The sequence below is a fragment of the Fundulus heteroclitus genome, chromosome 5, assembly GCF_011125445.2.
Source record: "Fundulus heteroclitus isolate FHET01 chromosome 5, MU-UCD_Fhet_4.1, whole genome shotgun sequence".
NCBI classification, from domain to species: Eukaryota; Metazoa; Chordata; class Actinopteri; order Cyprinodontiformes; family Fundulidae; genus Fundulus; species Fundulus heteroclitus.
In genome coordinates this window covers 31,172,803-31,190,478 of record NC_046365.1, presented here as the reverse complement: position 1 = coordinate 31,190,478, position 17,676 = coordinate 31,172,803, and the positions used below count along the sequence as shown (strand labels likewise).

Here is a 17,676-nt window from a genome sequence, read left to right as displayed (position 1 = left end):
CCCTTCTCCCTCCTAGTCCAGAACCTTAACATTAGGTTAACTGGCTTTTCTACATTGCATGTGTGTGCATGGTCATTTTTCCAGTGTATCTTTCTGCTGTCCTTTGATAGACTGGTAATCTGTCCAAAGTTTATCCGCTTCTCGTCCCTTGACCTCTTTAAAAAGCTTTAAGCTCTCCGTGCAACTTTTATAAGGAATAATGAGGTATAAACAATTGATGGATTGTATTTTGCACCTCGGTTTGAACTGTAGACCTAAAGTCAAACTGTATTGTGAACAATTTGCTCATTTCGATTGATAAAAAAAATAAATAAAAAAAAAAGAATGCATGCAGAATCAGAAGCGTAAAACACTTCTTCATTCGGAAACCAGACAGCCCAACGGAGCCCGACGGAGCATTTTTCCCTTTACCTGCACAATATCCAGCACTGCCACCGGCTGCAGGATGTCTTTGTAATGTACCAGGAGCGCCTGCTGCGTGAGCCCCGGCCGAGACATGATGTGGTAGAGAACGGCCTCCAGGATTCCCTTACACACCGGCCGGTTCACCTTTCCATCGATGAAGCGCCACGGCCTGCTGATGAAACTCAAGTTCTCCCTGTGTGGAGGAGAAGATAAGATAAGATAAGATAAGATAAGATAGGATTTATTGATCTCACACTGGAGAAATTCACTTGCCACATCGGCTCATAAGAGAAGGTGCAAAAGTAGGAAAGGTGCATCAGTTATATACAGTGAATCTTCATATATACAGTGGATCAAAGAAAAAGAGAAAACAAGAATAAAAATACAAAAAGAAATAGGAAATAGACGATGGACACAAAGACGAGAGACGACAAACACAGAACTTTAGAGGTGATAACCTCATGAGGAAAAGTTGGTTAAAGGTTGATCTGCAGAGGTGAAACTCACTCTGTTTCATCAGATCCTGATGGCAGAGCGCACACTTCATCTTTATCACCAGGTAGCCTGCATTTTCTGGTCCTTTTTGGTCTGCTGCTTCCTTGCTCAGTTTCTATCTTCTCTTGTCCATCGTGTTGCTCTCCTTCTTCATCAGGCTGGGTCTGCACTTGTCCCTCCTCTTCCAAACCCGGCAGGTTATCTCCACCTTCATCACCTGCCGGCTCTTTCTGCTGTTCGGCTTCATCCTGATCCTCGGTCCCAGCGGCGGATGATCCATCCACGGCCCCTCCGTCCGTTTCCTTTTCTTCGTCTACGGCAGGTTTTTTTTCAGGTGGTTCCTCCGCCACCTGCTGCAATACCCTGCTGCACCTCTTGACTGCGAAGGGAAGGTTGTGAAGACTTCTCAGAAGGGGACCCTTGTTGGTTCTCAGCTGAGACCGAGACGCCTGCTTGCAGTTTACAGTCAGGAGCCACGGCTCGGCATGCTCCATGAGGACCCAGCGGACACCGAAACCCCCGACTCGCACCACCTGACCTTCTTCCTGTAGGTCCTGAGGCAGAAAAATGTCCATTAGAAAACCTGTACTTTGCACTAGGAGACCCCAGATTTTTCATCTGTCTGTCCACACACACAAAACAAAACAAAAATCCCAGTGACAGAATATTTTAGCCAGCTTACAACTAGAAATGGGCAGTCAAATTTATCCTATACAACCAAAAAGATTTGTATTATTCATGCAGTGCCGTTAAAAATAAAATTCTTGTTTCAATATCCCAGAAACTATTAGTACAGTGACTAATTTCTTCATTTCCATTAAAACATTAGGAAATGTATAACTGTTATATATTTAATATTTAACGTTTACAGTTTAATGTAAATGTTTTATTAAAGTCGCACATCTGATCAGACAATATTTGTTTATGAATGTGTAGAGATCGCCCAATAACCAAAACGTGTTCAAATTTGTAATATCTTCGTTATTATTATTATAAACACCCCAAAAATACTGAGATCAAATTGCCATTCCCCCCCATCTTTAAAACATGCGTTGGTAATTTGTTGCAATGTTTGCACAAACAGGTGATCAGAATGCATCTTTTATCATACAGTTTAATTTCCAGAAAGGCCATCTAGTGATTTACAACGTTTCTTTTCCCAACAGCTTTCTGCACTAATCCTAAATTTGCAATTAGAAAAATAAAAATAGCTGCAAAAATAATCATACAGGGCCGTTCTCATCCAGGACAGGATTGGTTTGAGGTGCCGCCACCAGGAAGGCATTATAGAGCCATCAGGGCCCCCGCCGCCAGACTTTTAAAAACTTTTTATCCAACTGGCATTAAACTTGTAAACCAACAATATTGTACCTGAAATCAGGAATACCTCAGATGGCCCACTGCATTTTATGTTGCATCTAATGTTTTATGTTGTACTGTTTTTAAAGCTTTGTTGTATTTTGTGTTTTTAATGAGCTACAGGGTATGCATTGGTTTTGGTTGTGTACAATGACAATAAAGCCTTTAAACTGAATTGAATCTATAAGCTTGGGGAGATGAGTGGCTCAGTTAATGTCAATTAATCTGAATGGATTCAGTCATTGCAATATCCAACAATAGTTGCAATGTCTCACGCTTTGCTGATATCACGCAGCTCTAATAAGAAACAGCCAATAGTTTGCCCCTACAATTCTTTCCTGGGCCGCTCAAAGCACATTTATAAACTACCACGCGGTTTGTCGCCTGAATAAAAATAAATGCGTAGAGTACATCTCTACCATTATGATTATGTAAATATTAAATGAAGGTTGGGAAGAATTTGCAGGAAAACAGAAAGAATACTGAAAGTCATTAGAGAAACACTGCCTCCTACATCCATTTCCTTTTTTCAAAAATCATCCTATTCTATGTAAAGAGCTGCCCAGTGCAAACATGATGACACTTCAGAAGGGTCATGAAATAGCATTCATAAACAACTCTATATATCTGACAGACTGGAGCTGTTTTAAGGAGGTAATCGTCCTGTTCGGTCTGGGTCTCTGTTGGACCTGCTGATAGCGTAACGCAGGAAATACACCGGGCGCGTAATGTAAGCGGCACGGCTTACGGTCGTGTTTTTAAAAGCGTAAATCTACACCAGACACTGCAAAGTACTCTCCACAGCTGTGTGTTTCTGCGGAGAGAAGAAGTTTCGCTACATGGAAAGATCATGAAGTAGAAGGCGCACCTTGGCTAGTTCCTTCAGCTAGTTGATGAAGTGTTGCGAGAGGAAAGGCAGACTCGACTAGGGCTGAACGATTTTGGAAAATAATCTAAATGTGACTTTTTTATTTTAATATTGCGATTTAATGCGATTATTTTTTTCAGTTTAATTTATCATGTATTTTATATAATGTATAAACATATACAAACAACAAAATCTGTTTCATCGCTGTGCAGATTAGGTGCTAAAAGAGCCATTGCGCCTAAACTCAAAACAGAAATGATTGCATTCTGCCAACGATTTATTTCAACCAAAATTGCGATTTGATTTTGACTTTTCTCTGCATTAACCACAAGCAACAAACATGTCCTCTAGATAAAGATGTTTGTAAACAAGGACTATTTAAAACAAGAACTTTTAGTGTTTTTATTCATCAGAATATTATTCAAGAGAACAGCTTTTAATTTATTTGGACATCAATCCTTGTTGAACCTAAAGTGCAACCAACAAGCAAGTCTGTGTATTAAACTGATTGACCAGTACTTAATGCTATGGTGAGATTCCTGAAAGTTTCTGGTAAAAATGATTATATAAACTAATGTGGAGCAAACCCACTTTAAACATATTACCGACACCTAAAGGATGTGTCTGATCCATTAATTGTTACATAGCCAAAAATCACAAACCCCTGCAATTTGGAAATTACTTTTCTTTTTTTTAAATTGCGATTATAGCATATATGATTAATTGTGCAGCCCTAGACTCGACTATTTTGGCATACTGTCAGAAGTAAACTTTGACACATGATGTTGTTTTCCCGTTCATTCCCTGCCAAACAGGAGTCTAAACGCGTCTGAAATTAGAACTTAAATCTAATTCAGGCGTCGAGTTTTCTTATGTAAATTCGTTGATTTATTGATTAAAATGAAAAGCTAACCTAAGCGTAGGACGCACGTATGCTGCTTTGCTGCGCTTACCCGGTGGAACGCATCTTCAGCCTCCCAAAACCAACTAATCTGGATTTCTAAATCCTACTCATAGGCTGCTTCAAGGAAAAGTGTTTAAATGACTAACAGTATCTCACAGTGGTAGATTTCTTTGAGTCATTTTGGTATGATCAGGGGTCATAAAATTGGATGAATATGATATACGTCATATTTCGTAAAAGTGAACTGGTAATAAATGAAAATACCGAATATAGTGTAATACAAAGTTTTCAGATAATATAGCATTTTAAACATTATTCTTCTCTAATGAAAAAAATTTCACTTCAGTGAAAAATAGACTGATAAATGATATAAGTACAAAAAACAGTTTGTTTACAGGTAATTAATAGTGACGAACTGACCTGGACCTATCTGACCAGAAATGTGTTTCCTTAACAAGAGGGGAAAAACACAGCAACAGTAGTGAAGCTGGGGCTCCCAAATAAAAACCTTTTTTTTGCCAATTACCAAGAAGACCTGAGGGTATTGATGATGACAAAAGTGCTTTAATTATTTAAACTAATTAAAGAACACTTTTACGGATTACTTTATGTTTTTCCTTTGGTAAATTACTCATATAAGGCGTGCTTTGGTGGCGCAGTGGTTAGCGCGCACGACCCATGTATGGAGGCCTTGGCCCCCTCTCTCGTACCCCCTTTCCTGTCAGCCAACTGTACATAAACGTGCCACTAGTGCCGTAAAAACCTCAAAAAGTAAAAAAAAAAATATATATATATATATATATATATATATATATTTTAGGGCTGTCAAAATAACGCGTTAATTTCGATTAATTAATAAATAAAAAAAACGGATTAAAAAAAATAACGCAAATAAATCGTATAGGGTAGTTCACTGCTATTGTTTTCATCCGTGTTTTTCGCGCCTGCGCGCCGGACTGGAAGGCAGAAGGCGAGCACAGCGGCAGACGCAAACAGAGCAAACTACGAGTTCTCAAAGTATTTTTCATCTTTAGGTAACGTATTACAAGATCGTTTTAAGAGTAAGTTGATGGTTGATGGGATCAGATTGCCAGATACCGTCCAGATAGCGAGTCTGTGAATGCTGGCTAAACGATTTAGTCCGGCCCGGTGGCCAAATGCATTATCATTATTCAACGGCTGTATCTCCTCGCTGCATCGACCGATCTGCACTAGATTTTTTTGTGAGTCGTGGGCGAGCGTTGCCCAATGCGCTTGGCTGCAGGGCCGATCGACGCCGCTTGCGGCTTTAAGTATTTAAGCAGAACAATGACCAGTGCAAAATTAAGTTGTATTTACCGGAGATGAAGTGTAGACTGCAAATTCTGTCGGGGTATGATGGCTCGATTGGGATTTGTCTGCCTGCGTCATTTTTCATTGAAATTATCCATTTCTTTATTCGTCCTTCGGTAAACGACAGAAACGTACATCCGGCGATTTGGAATGCCTCTCTGTGCAACCGGGAGCACAAGTCTTAGGCATTGTTTACATTCCGAAAATAAACTAAAAGCACGCTCTAATTCACCCGTTTTGTCACGGTGTTTGACGAGAACAGTCCTGCCTTTGCCTATCGGCGTAACCCGGAAGTAGCACGGACGTCACTTTACTGTTGTAAAGTGTTGATATTGAGGGGAGTGTTCATTTATTTTCATTGTGTGCCCTACGTTACTGTGTGCCACATATGCCACAACCACATGTTAAAACGTCTGAAGGCATGAAATGTGAATAAGAGTTTTTGAACTTTAATGTATCTAATGCTGATTATTCATTGAATCATTTGAATTTAAATATTTAAAATACTTTCACAGCAAAAATTGTATGCGATGAATTTAGATTAATTAATTACAGAGTATGTAATTAATAATATATATATATATATATATATATATATATATATATATATATATATATATATATATATATATACACACACACACATTAAAAATATTAAATTTCCCAATTATATTAACTAATAATGAAAGGAAACCATGCATTAGCAGCTGATAGATACAAACTATTAGACAACACAGCCAAAGCTGTGCACACGTTTACCTTCAGGTATTGCTGGAGGCTCCTCGTGCGTCCAGACCGCGGCTCTTGCAGGTGGATATGGGAGATGTGGAGGTCACGTTCATCCAAACCCTTTTCCTCGGCTTCATCTAAACTCCTCCTGAGCTCAGCGCATGCTTCAATGTCCTGCGCGGTGTATCCTCTGTCCTGAATGAAGCGCCTGTTGCACTCCTCCACACTGGGTGGAGAGGAGGATGGCGAGAGGACGTTGCGGGTGAGGATAGGGGGCAGCAGCGAGGGACCGTATTTAGTCAAGTCAAACGGCGGAGTATCTGAGAATAAATGAAAACAAATGAGATTTTAGTGCAGATCGAACTTACTTGTGCAAGTATTGAATCCTCTACTTACTCTGATCAGTGAAGCAATGGTGAGCTGGGGTGTCGCGCAGTCTCAGCTTCATGATGCACGACTCCACCACGATGCTATCGTTGGGGTTGAGATTACGCAACTTCACTAGAACAAAGCAAGATCAGTGTGTTCAGAAATATTTGTATTCTCAATTTGTTATTTTTACAGAGATCAACTAATAGCAGGCGAAAGCCATCAAATATTCAACAGTGGATTGAGAAAAAGAAAAGAAATAAAGAAACGGGGAGAGATTGGCCGAGTGCGAGAGCACAACGATGTTCACCTTCTGCCCTGCTCCTGGTTTTAAACTAAAAAAAAATCTAACTTTTTTTAAATCTGTGAACACACCATGCTTAAGCACCAACAGGTTGGACTGACACCTCTCTTCGGTGTGGATGGTGTTACTGTTGGGCCCAGACTAAGCCACATTTAGAAATAGAGTCAAAGGAACCTCAAACGTTGTAAGTAGGGCTAGACGATATAGGAAAAAAAAGTATATTGATAAAATAGAAATCAGATTGATAGATATCGATAATTATCAACAAATTCAAAACATAAGTGCAGCCCTGGCCATTTTATGCTGTTGCTTAGCGACCTATTTAAACATACAAAACACATAAACACTGAATTCAAAGTCAACCCTGTATTCAACCAACTTTTAACCAAAACTGCATGTTTTTTAAAAAAGAAAAAAAGAACATGTGCTCTCTGAACCCCTCAAAGGGGGCGGAGCTTGGTGACGGGTCTGCGTTTGTGATTGGTTGTGAGGATGTGATGACTAATATTAATCTACATGATAGGCTAGAACGCAAAAGGAAGGAAAATTGTTATTCTATTTGACTTTTTATTGACCCTTTTTCTCTATCATTGATGTATATTGTTACTGAATTATCGTCCAGCCCTATTTGTAAGAAGCTAATTGAAGGGAAACCATATTTACTTCAGCGACGTCGCGGCGACCACAGAAAGTTACATTTTGTATTCTTGCACTTGGATTTTCAAGCCCTAAAAGCAGCCGCCATCGTGCTTATGTGCAGCATCGCCAACCGTTTACAATTGCCTAAAGAATATTTTGCTATCTTGGCATTAAAGCATCGTTTTTAACCAAACACAAAGTGAGACCTTGCACAACAACAGATTTAAAAAAAAAAAAAAATAAGAGCTTTACCGATCCCTGGAGAGCAGTATCCTCGCATCAGTAAGTAGTTGGTGTGTGATGCTTGGTGTGCAGTCACTTGAAGCTTCTTTCTCCCCTCATCCCCTTCATCATCATCCTCCTCCTCGTCATCTTCTTCCAAAGTAGCCATACTGAAAATAAATAAGTTGTGCTTTTAGTCTTTTGATTCGTGGACAGAAGGTGGAATAAGAGTCTCTGGTTATAATATAATATAATCTTCCCATCCACTGTATATATCTGGATTAACTGTATTTACTGCATGCACCTTTTCCTCCTTTGTGCACCTTCTGTTGCTTATAAGAGCCGATATTACAAGTAAATCTCTCAATAAAGTTCTATCTTATCTTATCTGTGCCCTTATATCCCGCCAGGACACCTACAGGTGCCCCATTACAGCTGCAGAGCATCCGTCCATCTGTCTCAGGTTAGTAGGCGTCTCAATGTTACATCAAATCAAATTTGCAACATGAAACGAGCAGAAAGCTTCAAAACCCGCAGCGCTAGATGCACGTGACGTGCTGCAGGACCACTCGAAGCCCCCTGAGGCGCATCCACCATAGACTTTGCATGTAAACCCGATGCCCTTGATGCTAAAAGGGCGTTTGGTCTGAACGCAGCATAAGACAGCATGGTCCAACTGCTGTTACAGCTCGCGACATGATTTTGTGCAGAGTCATGCAGACAGGAGGCCATCAGCAGATTGCCGCTCCCTCCTGCTGGTGGAGCTCGCTGTCCCATAGAGGGAGGCTGCCAGCGAGGGGACGTGTTGCAGCTACGTAGACATGGCAGCAGCGCGCAGGGCGGCAGTCTGGAAAGCCGATACCAGCTCTGTCCATACAGGATGTAGGGGCTTCATCGGGATCTCAACCGTCGGGCTGATCCGTGGCATGGGATGCACCAAAGCAGCGCGTTGGAAAGCCGATAAAGAGCTGACTATAGAGGAGGTGGCAGCAGGAAATCCCTGCCATCGCGCCGCCACCATGAGAGGATGTGGGGTTTACGACTGCTGATCCCCTGCTGATCACCCTTTGGTGTCCACAACGGTGGTCAAGGTAGCACACTTGGCAAAGGCACTGGAAGAGGTTCGTCAGGCAGTAAAACCCTAACCTGACTCTAGCCATATGGATTTCGCTTTGCCTAGCTCCACTCACATCCATCTGGGATTGATCCATAGGAATTGCCTTTTTTGAAGGCTGGGCCTTATCAAAAATCCTTGCATATGATTGGATAAGCCACTTGTCTGTCATCTTTATCGACGTGCTATTTCAACCACTCACACCAAAGCTAACCCGTGACGCTGTGAGAGCGAAGCAGTAAAATGAAAACTTTTTTTTAAAATGTGTTTGCGGCTCTAGTAGCACGCGTTTTATTGACAGTGAGCTGACAGGAAGAGGGGGAAGACAGGCGGCAAAGCGCCGCGGGTCGTAGTCGATCCCGGGCCGACCGCGTCGAGGACTAAAGGCCTCCTAATATGGTTCGCGCTAACCGCTCCGCCACGGGCGCGCCCGGAAAACAAAACTTGCCAAATGCGGTCAGGAGAAGGGCGAAAACATGGTTTCCACCAACAAAAGACTTCAGAGCCGTTCTCTGATGTTCTTTTAATGAAACAATATTAGGTAGATTGGACAACACGGAAGAAATAGCAGCATTAATGTTAACGCTTGCTTCCTCGATGCGAGCCGCCATTGCTATCAAAACAGTCTCACGTCACGGTCGCTTCTCCACTACGTTACATCTATGAAATTCCAGCCCTGCGTCCTGATTGGCTGGACAATAAAATTGGTTGGAGAAATCACTCTCTATGGGAGATGTCCCAGATGGATGTGTGAAGCTAGGCGGAGCAATATCAATCTGGCTAGTGTCAGGTTAGTAAAGCCCAGCAGTAGATCATCAATGCATCTCCTCACAGGCCAGGAGAACAACAATCCTAAAAGCACAACTAAACTGGTTTTGGAATAGGTAAAGCGGTCCAACGTTAAGCTTCTGGGAACTCCCCGCCCTACTAAAACCTGGTGGACACTGTCTGAAGCTCAGCCTGTGACAAGAAATCAACCAAATCCAAAAGAGCTCCAAGACTACTGATAAAGATGGTCAAATGGACAGAATTATGTCTGTTGCTGGTTACAAACGATGTGGATTTGTTTTTGTCCCCAACTGGCAAAGACACATTTTAACAAATATTGGTGCTGATTTAGGTACATATTTTAATTAACGAAACTGTGTCGGATAATAATTTGACCCTGGATGGCACTTCAGAGCCCCAAATTACAATGAAATTCATGATCACGTAGTTATTTAACACAAATAGTGACTGTAGTTAATTCTACTCCCTCAAAATAAAAAGAAACGCTTTTATACTTTGCTTTCAAAGAGAAAGAGGAAACAAAAGCCCTACTGGAGCAAAAATGAGGACTCGGTGAAAGTTTTGCTTTTGTATTTTGTTTGGCAAGTCGTGAGTTATGCGACAGGGCGGCAGCTTCGCTCAAAACAGGAACTCACCTCTTGACCACATCATTGTCCACCAGGCTGCTGTCCACCACTACAATTTGCTTGGGGATGGACAAATGAACGCTCAGCAGTCCCACAGTCATCAAGCTGAGGGAGACCACGCAAGCGCCGCCTGGAGAACTCAGGGAGAACGGCAGCATGTCTGACGGATCTGGATCCTCCGTTGGATCTCCGGCTGCTGTGTCTGGAGCAGCCGCAGCCTCCGCCGGCTCTTCAGGGAGACCAACGTCTGTCTGCTCTCTGCTTGAGGAACCGTCCTCAGCTCCAGACTGACCAGAACGTTCTAGCTTCTCCTCTTTATCTGGTGCGATCTTCTCCGCGGCGTTCTCAATCTCCACTGATTTCTCTTCTCCCTGCACCGTACTTTGGTTGTCGTCTGCTGCGTCCGCGGCTTCTGCTCCGGCCATTTCCTCCAGAGTCTCGCTGCCACAGCCGTGCTTTCCTTTTCTCGCTGGTTTTCCGTCGCACGCCTCCTTGCCGGTCAGGGACCTGATTTCAGGCTCGTGGTAGAAGGTAGTGGCCGGCCTGTCGTCCCCTGAGCCGTTGGTAATTAAAGTCCTTAAGAAGGAGAAGGAGTCGGTGCAGAGGGAATGAGGAAAGCGCCATGAGAAAATCCTGCAGGGAGAAGGGAGGGGAAACATGTTTTTCAAGGTTTAGATTTAAAAAAATTGGCATTTTGGACGAATTTGACGTTTGCGTAAATTGTTTGTGATGTTTTAGAGAGTTAAAGATCAACCAGAGATTTTTTTTTTTTGCCATTTGCTTTGCAATAGTTACATTTTATCCTGCTTTTTCAGGCTTTTTTTTTTAGTTTAATTTGGTTTACTTGTATGGTGCAAATTTACTGCATATTTCATTTCAAGCCACTTTAAAAAGCACGCGTCCAATTACACTCCAAAAACGAACTAGGGCAGTTGTCCACCTAATTGTCAACATTTAATTTCTAGTTAACACATAAAAAAAAAAAAAAGGTTTTTATTGGATTAAATAAATTTTTTGTTTCAACCTTAAGGACTCTAACACTTAAAAAGAGAAGAAAGATTGACCTGTAGTAGGTCTGGGACAACTGGAAGGACATGGGCAGGATGGGCAGGCCTCGGTTCTTCTTCGGCTCAAGCGACTGTGTGATGCGGCGGCGATTGAACAGACGCCTCTTCCTGGATTGGATGAACACTCGACAGAGCAGCTCCTGGTTGTACTTTGTGTAAGTGCGGAAGGTCTGACGGAGGAATCAAATGAAAAATTAAGTCTCGTATTTGGCGGCATAATAAACCTAAGAATACAGTATTTATGTTTTAAAACCCGCAGCATTGGTCGAACGAGCTAATCTGAATACTTTAGAAGATTGTTGAGCGACCGCAGAAAAGGGATACAGACACGTACATTTCACAATTTGTTTAAGAAGCTTCGTTGCATTTCAGATTTATCCATTCTAAGCCGATCGGTCTGTGACATATTTTCTCCTGAAGCAGTTTACAGATAACCTGACTCTAGCCATATGGATTTCGCTCTGCCTAGCTTCACTCTTAGGCAAGGCAAGGCAAGGCAAATTTATTTGTATAGCACAATTCAATACAGAGACAATGCAAATGCCTTTACATATTAAAATATAAGGAAAATAAAACCAGAAATAAAAGCAGTAGGGATGTATAAGAAAACACCAAATAACATTTGTAAAACCTTTATTGAAGGCTGGGCCTTATCAAAAATCCTTGCATATGATTGGATAAGCCACTTGTCTGTCATCTTTATTGACGTGCTATTTCACCCACTCACACCGAAGCTAACCCCGTGACGGTGTGAGAGCAACGCAGGAAAAAAAACTTTTTTTTAATATGTTTGCGGCTCTAGTGGCACACGTTTTATTGACAGTGAGCTGACAGGAAGAGGGGGGAAGACAGGTGGCAAAGCGCCGCGGGTCGGAGTCGATCCTGGGCCGACCGCGTCGAGGACTAAAGGCCTCCTAATATGGTTTGCGCTAACCGCTAACCGCTCCGGAAAACAAAACTTGCCAAATCCGGTCGGGAGAAGAGCGAAAACATGGTTTCCACCAACAAAAGCCTTCAGAGGCGTTCTCTGATGTTCTTTTAATGAAACAATATTAGGTAGATTGGACAACATGGAAGAAATAGCAGCATCAATGTTAACGCTTGCTTCCTCGATGCGAGCTGCCATTGCTATCTGAATCAAAACAGTCTCACGTCACGGTCGCTTCTCCACTACGTCACATCTATGAAACTCCAGCCCTGCGTCCTGATTGGCTGGACAATAAAATTGGTTGGAGAAATCACTCTCTATGGGAGATGTCCCAGATGGATGTGAGTGGAGCTAGGCGGAGCGAAATCCATATGGCTAGAGTCAGGTTAGTTTACAGAAGAACACGTTTCTAAATTGTTTTGTCACCTGAAATGATCTGGCAGTCTTCATCTGTCCATTTGTCATAGCCAGAGAGCTCTGGATCAAATTGTGCAAGACGATGGCATGAATGTCATCTTTGCTGTGGGGGGAATAAACACAAATATAAACTATTATAGACACCACAACAGAAAGACGTGTCCAACAGGAAAACAGGCCGACTGGCTAAATCCGTACCAGCTGATGCTGTCTTTGGACGGGACATGTTTTCCGTCGTCTATTGCGGAAACTTTAAACCTGCAGGAGACACGTTAAATGCATGTTAATCCTGATCTGTTTTAAACTTAAAACGCACTAAATCGCCTATTCTTACCGTGTGAAGATCTGCTCCTGGGCGTCGGGTATGACCAGGTCGCCGACACACATAACGGTGCTGAACTTCTGTCTGAGCAGACGCACGTACTCCGAGAAGGCTTTGGCACAGTCCTAAAAACACCACCAGTCGCTTTAATCCATCACATTCCTCACCGTCAAATTGAGATGAGAAAAAAAAAAAACAGATAAGAGATCTGCACACCTCTGCTTGATCAGGGTTAGCGGGTTTCTTCTCCTCCAACAGGCTCATCAGTTCTTTGTCCTGGTGCACCTCAGCCAAACAGATCCTGAGACAAATGGTTGCCAAGTAAAAACCTTGTCGATTAAAAGAAGACTTAAAAAAACAAACAGACACCAGTTTAACTCCTGCAGCTAAATCCCCACCGGTGGTTCAGAAGCGTTTGACGATTTCTGAGGATGACGCTCGAGCGACGCCCAACAGAGAGGGACGTCTTATCTTTCGACTTCTCGAACTCTGCATGGAGAAGGTCTCTTACGACACAGTGGGGCACGAACGGCCTGATTAGCTGCAAAAAAAAAAACATGCGGTGATTATATCCAGTAGGTTGGCCATAAGAGACACAAAACTGAAAATGTAAACCCAACAGAGCTACAGGTGGTGCATGTTGTTGTTTATTTGTACCTTGCTGTTGAGCAGGTGCAATGCCACCGAGCAGAGCATCAAAACAGAGTCCTCCTGCACGGACCAGTAGACTCTCCGTCTGGTCATCCGCTTCAGAGCCTGGTGGTCTTTTGCGTCGTGCGCTTGACTGCGTTTTCTGGGTTCTTTACAACAAACACACACGCACAATAATGGTTCGTCAGGGTTATTGCTTTAGTTTGTCACACATGTCAAATCGCAGGACTTTTTGTACGGTTGTGTGGCACTAGTAACCACAGTGCAGCTGAAGAAGAAGAAGAAGAAGAAGAGCAGAGAGAGAAATGAAAGACATGCATTCAAAGGCCGAGGGTCAGGAATCGAACCTGTGAGAGCCACATTGCGCCTGATCTTTAAAAAGGTTTGCATGTGCAAAAACATGTGCAAGCTAATAAGCGTGTGAAAAGCCGATCTTTGTGCCAAGTGCAAAGTTGTGTAAAATGAGTGGAACAGCAGGCGCAAGCCTTTTTTGTGTGTGTGTGTGTGTGTGTGTGTGTGTGTGTGTGTCTTCATGAATATGCAGAACATATGCTGATGACCCAGCTGTGCAAAATTTACGGAGGAGGGTATGCAACCGTAATACCACCCAGAAAGCGATTTAATCAAACCTGAAACTGATCAGGGGTGCAGCTTTTGCTTCCATATTTAGCAGGTTTGAAAGTCGGGCGCAAACTCAAACGGAAAAATGTTTGCAGTAAATGTGGCCAGAAAGCAGGCATGTCTGTGCGCATGTGAACATATTTGGACAGTCAGAAATAACAATTGTTAAATAATATTATTTGGGGGGGGGGGGGGGGGGGGGGGGGGGTTGAAGTCTGCCCTGGAAAGATTAATGCAGCGGGAAGCAACAGATCTTTATGTAATAAACCAAAAGGAAAGTCACCATGACCGACCATTACAGAGACTCTAAAGGAACATTTGGGGAGCGGAGCGCCTGGAGTGTCTGTGCGAACACTGAAATACTATTTGTCAAATACATTTTAAAATTAAGTCAAGTTTTTTTTGTTAACTTTTAAGGAACATTTTGACCTGAAGGAGTGTAATAAAATCAACATCTTGAACCTTCTTTATTGAAATGTATTAAGACTTTTATTGAATGTATGTTAAAAAAAAATAAAAAAAAATCAACTGGCAATCATTAGCATTACAAAATGAAATCTAAGGCCTGGGCGCATTCAAAACTTTTAAGGTCAAGAAATAAGGTGAATTAATTTAAAACACTGACTTTTTAAGGGCCCTTCAAAAACTCTATTTGTATTATTGCTATATACCCTATTTTTCGGACTATAAGGCACACTTAAAGTCCTTAAATCATCTCAAAAATTGAGGGTGCGCCTTATAATACGGTGTAGCTCATATATGATTAAAGTTGTGCTTGCTGACTGATTTTATGTGATAAAATACGCTCAAACGTCTGTAAAAATGTGTAAGTTCCACTTTGATTAGCAACGAAGCCGCACCGCTCACTGGACATTCGGAGCATTACGGTACACTGTGTGACTACCTAATCGGCCCCCTGAGCTGTCTACAAGACTGCCTGACTGTAATGTAACTTCTACTTTTATTTAATGTAATGAAACTAGAAGACAGCCCACGCCGTGAGTACGCGCTAGCAACAATAAACCACGTAAGTTAATTCAATATAAAAATTATGTTTATTTTGGCCTTATGTTAGAAACAGAGCAGTGTAGTCCAACTACTCTGTCCTCCCGACAGAGACGGATAGAGAGCTGTGTACGTGAAGGGGCGGAGTGATATTACACACTAGGGAAGAATATTTAGTGCATCTTATAATCCGATGCGCCTTATGGTCCGAAAAATACAGTAACAAACAGACCATTCCTCTGCTTTTCCAAGAACTCTGCCTTAAATCTAAGCATATTTGAACTGCTAAAGGATAACGTTTTATGGTAAACCACACAAGATACCTTTTTTCTTATTCCGTGGCGCCTTAACCACTTCTTTTTTCTTTCTCTTCCTCTTCTGACCTTTCCCTCCAACCACCTCGTCGTTTCTGGAGGCCGGCTCTATCCCCATCTGTTCACAGAGACGGCGTTCGTACTCTTGAACCATGTCCTCAGAACTTCAAGTCGATTTCATTTAGCATATATGGTAAGGCTATTAGAAAGGACTCATACCTCAATGTTTTCTGGGATCACAAGCTGCTTGTTGGTCAAATAAGCGGGTCTGAGGGAGTTTCCTGTCGTTACAAGAAATATCTTGTCAAATTACGCAACAATATCAAAGTACAACACAGCTGCACAAGAACAAGAAGCTGTTTTGATAAAACATGAGGCTGGGAGAAAAGCCGTCCACTCAACTCACCAGCTTCAAGAGCCATCCTGAGGGAGGTTTTACTCAGCAGGCTCTTCAGTCGCAGTTTGGCATCTGGTGCCTTTTGACTGCTTGGCCTCTATAAACAAAATAAAATAAATACATCATTTAGAAAATATCTTACTTTTACAAACGAATAATTGCTCCAATTTTAAAGTCAATTTCTTATGGTTTTGATACTGCCTTAGAGATGAGAAGGTGACTTGTCCAAAACCAGTTGCGTTTAAGATGACTGAAGAGTTCAGAGTCCAGACCTCCTGCTCCTCTACCATCTCCAGGTATGGAGCCGTCGTCACACACTTCATAGCTGCCTCTGCGATGGAGAAGCAACAGGCGGAGGACTAGTCAATACCGCGGATTCTTTTATCCACCATCGAAAAACGGTATGTTTCCATGTTATATTACATCGTGGTATCTGTTATTGAGTTTGTTGCTGTGCAAAAAGACCCCAGCTAATCGGGCTGCTCCCCATAGCTTCAAAAAACATGAACAAACACTCAGAAATAACTCTTTCCCAAACAGGTAAGCATGCTGAACTCAAGCACACTTTGATCCTCCCACCAAACACAGACGTGTTCCATCAAGCACTGAACCATTAAAAAAAAAAATAATAATAATAATAATAATAATAATAAAATAATAATAATAATAATAATATGTCAGCCTTTAAACCATACAGGTGCAGTTTCATAAATTGGATCTTTGAAGAGTCAATTTATTCCAATTAATTGTAAAAAGTGAAAACAGGATGAAATAAGTAAACACAGAGTGAGGTATTTCAAGTATTTTTTTGTTGTTCATTTTCATTATTATAATTTACAACCAATCAAAACCCAAAATCTGGTTTCTACTGTGAATTGAATATTACGAGACAATTTAAAAACATTTTTAATACCGAAACGTTAAGACCTAAACAATCATGGGAAAGACATCTGACAAGTGTCCGATATTAACAGGCCAAAACATTAATTCTGACTCCTGCTGAATATCTCCACACAATCCCGTGACGTAATTAGCCTGAGCTAAACGCTAGTTAATAATTTATGTTCCACCTACTTCAGCAGGTAACCCATTCCAACGATTACGGTGTGTTTGTGCACAAAAGGAGAAGTCGATTCATCAACCGTGCCGCTTCTCTTGTTACGAATCACCCCTTCAAAAAAAAAAAAAAAAAGAAAGAAAAAAAAAGCTAAGCTCAGTCAGAAATGTATTATTTTACATATGAAAACATACACATGAGGCGATAAAAGTGCATGCAGCAGTGGTTTTCTGCCGGTGCGTCCTTGTACCCAGTGGTGTATTGAGGCAGACACACATCAAGTCGAACCAGAAGCTCTCCACATCCTCAGCGGTGTTGAATGTGTAATGGCGCCTCTCAAAAGGCTTGTCAGGTGGCTCCTGGACCAGCCAGTAGTGAGGCTCAGAGCTGGTTGTGTCGACTATGGAGGCGTTGCGTTTCAGATAAATAAACACCTGCAGGACGGTAAAAGGAAAACCAAGATGACGTCTGAGAACAAAATTCTTCAAATTCGGTATTTTATCCTCCGTTTCAACCTCGGCTAACTTATTATCAATAAATAATTAATAACGTGACCAAATAAGAAATATACATATTAATTAAGGATGTTAAAAATGCAAAGGCAGCTACCAAAAAGATGCTTTTGTGAAAACTGCTCCTACTTGGGAAAATATACAAAGATTTGCAGCATAAAACACCTAATTCAATCAGAATTGTGACTCTTAAATACAATTTTAAATAAAAATGTTCTGTACGTAGTTTA

At 41.7% G+C, this 17,676-nt stretch overlaps 1 protein-coding gene across 1 annotated transcript in view; it reads right to left on the bottom strand.

Annotated features, from left to right (window-relative positions):
• LOC105939180 (general transcription factor 3C polypeptide 1) overlaps positions 1 to 17,676 on the bottom strand; it is a 33,865-nt gene that overhangs the window by 1,583 nt on the left and 14,606 nt on the right. The window contains exons 21-39 of the mRNA XM_036137416.1: positions 17,185 to 17,368; positions 16,952 to 17,048; positions 16,079 to 16,208; positions 15,887 to 15,974; positions 15,700 to 15,761; positions 15,490 to 15,598; positions 13,547 to 13,689; positions 13,288 to 13,430; positions 13,106 to 13,190; positions 12,902 to 13,014; positions 12,766 to 12,825; positions 12,577 to 12,670; positions 11,220 to 11,392; positions 10,165 to 10,788; positions 7,657 to 7,796; positions 6,489 to 6,593; positions 6,123 to 6,412; positions 913 to 1,454; positions 412 to 598 (exon numbers count right to left, since the gene is read on the bottom strand). Coding sequence (XP_035993309.1) covers positions 412 to 598; positions 913 to 1,454; positions 6,123 to 6,412; positions 6,489 to 6,593; positions 7,657 to 7,796; positions 10,165 to 10,788; positions 11,220 to 11,392; positions 12,577 to 12,670; positions 12,766 to 12,825; positions 12,902 to 13,014; positions 13,106 to 13,190; positions 13,288 to 13,430; positions 13,547 to 13,689; positions 15,490 to 15,598; positions 15,700 to 15,761; positions 15,887 to 15,974; positions 16,079 to 16,208; positions 16,952 to 17,048; positions 17,185 to 17,368 — 3,369 coding nt within the window. The remainder of the gene's footprint in view (positions 1 to 411; positions 599 to 912; positions 1,455 to 6,122; positions 6,413 to 6,488; positions 6,594 to 7,656; positions 7,797 to 10,164; positions 10,789 to 11,219; positions 11,393 to 12,576; positions 12,671 to 12,765; positions 12,826 to 12,901; positions 13,015 to 13,105; positions 13,191 to 13,287; positions 13,431 to 13,546; positions 13,690 to 15,489; positions 15,599 to 15,699; positions 15,762 to 15,886; positions 15,975 to 16,078; positions 16,209 to 16,951; positions 17,049 to 17,184; positions 17,369 to 17,676) is intronic.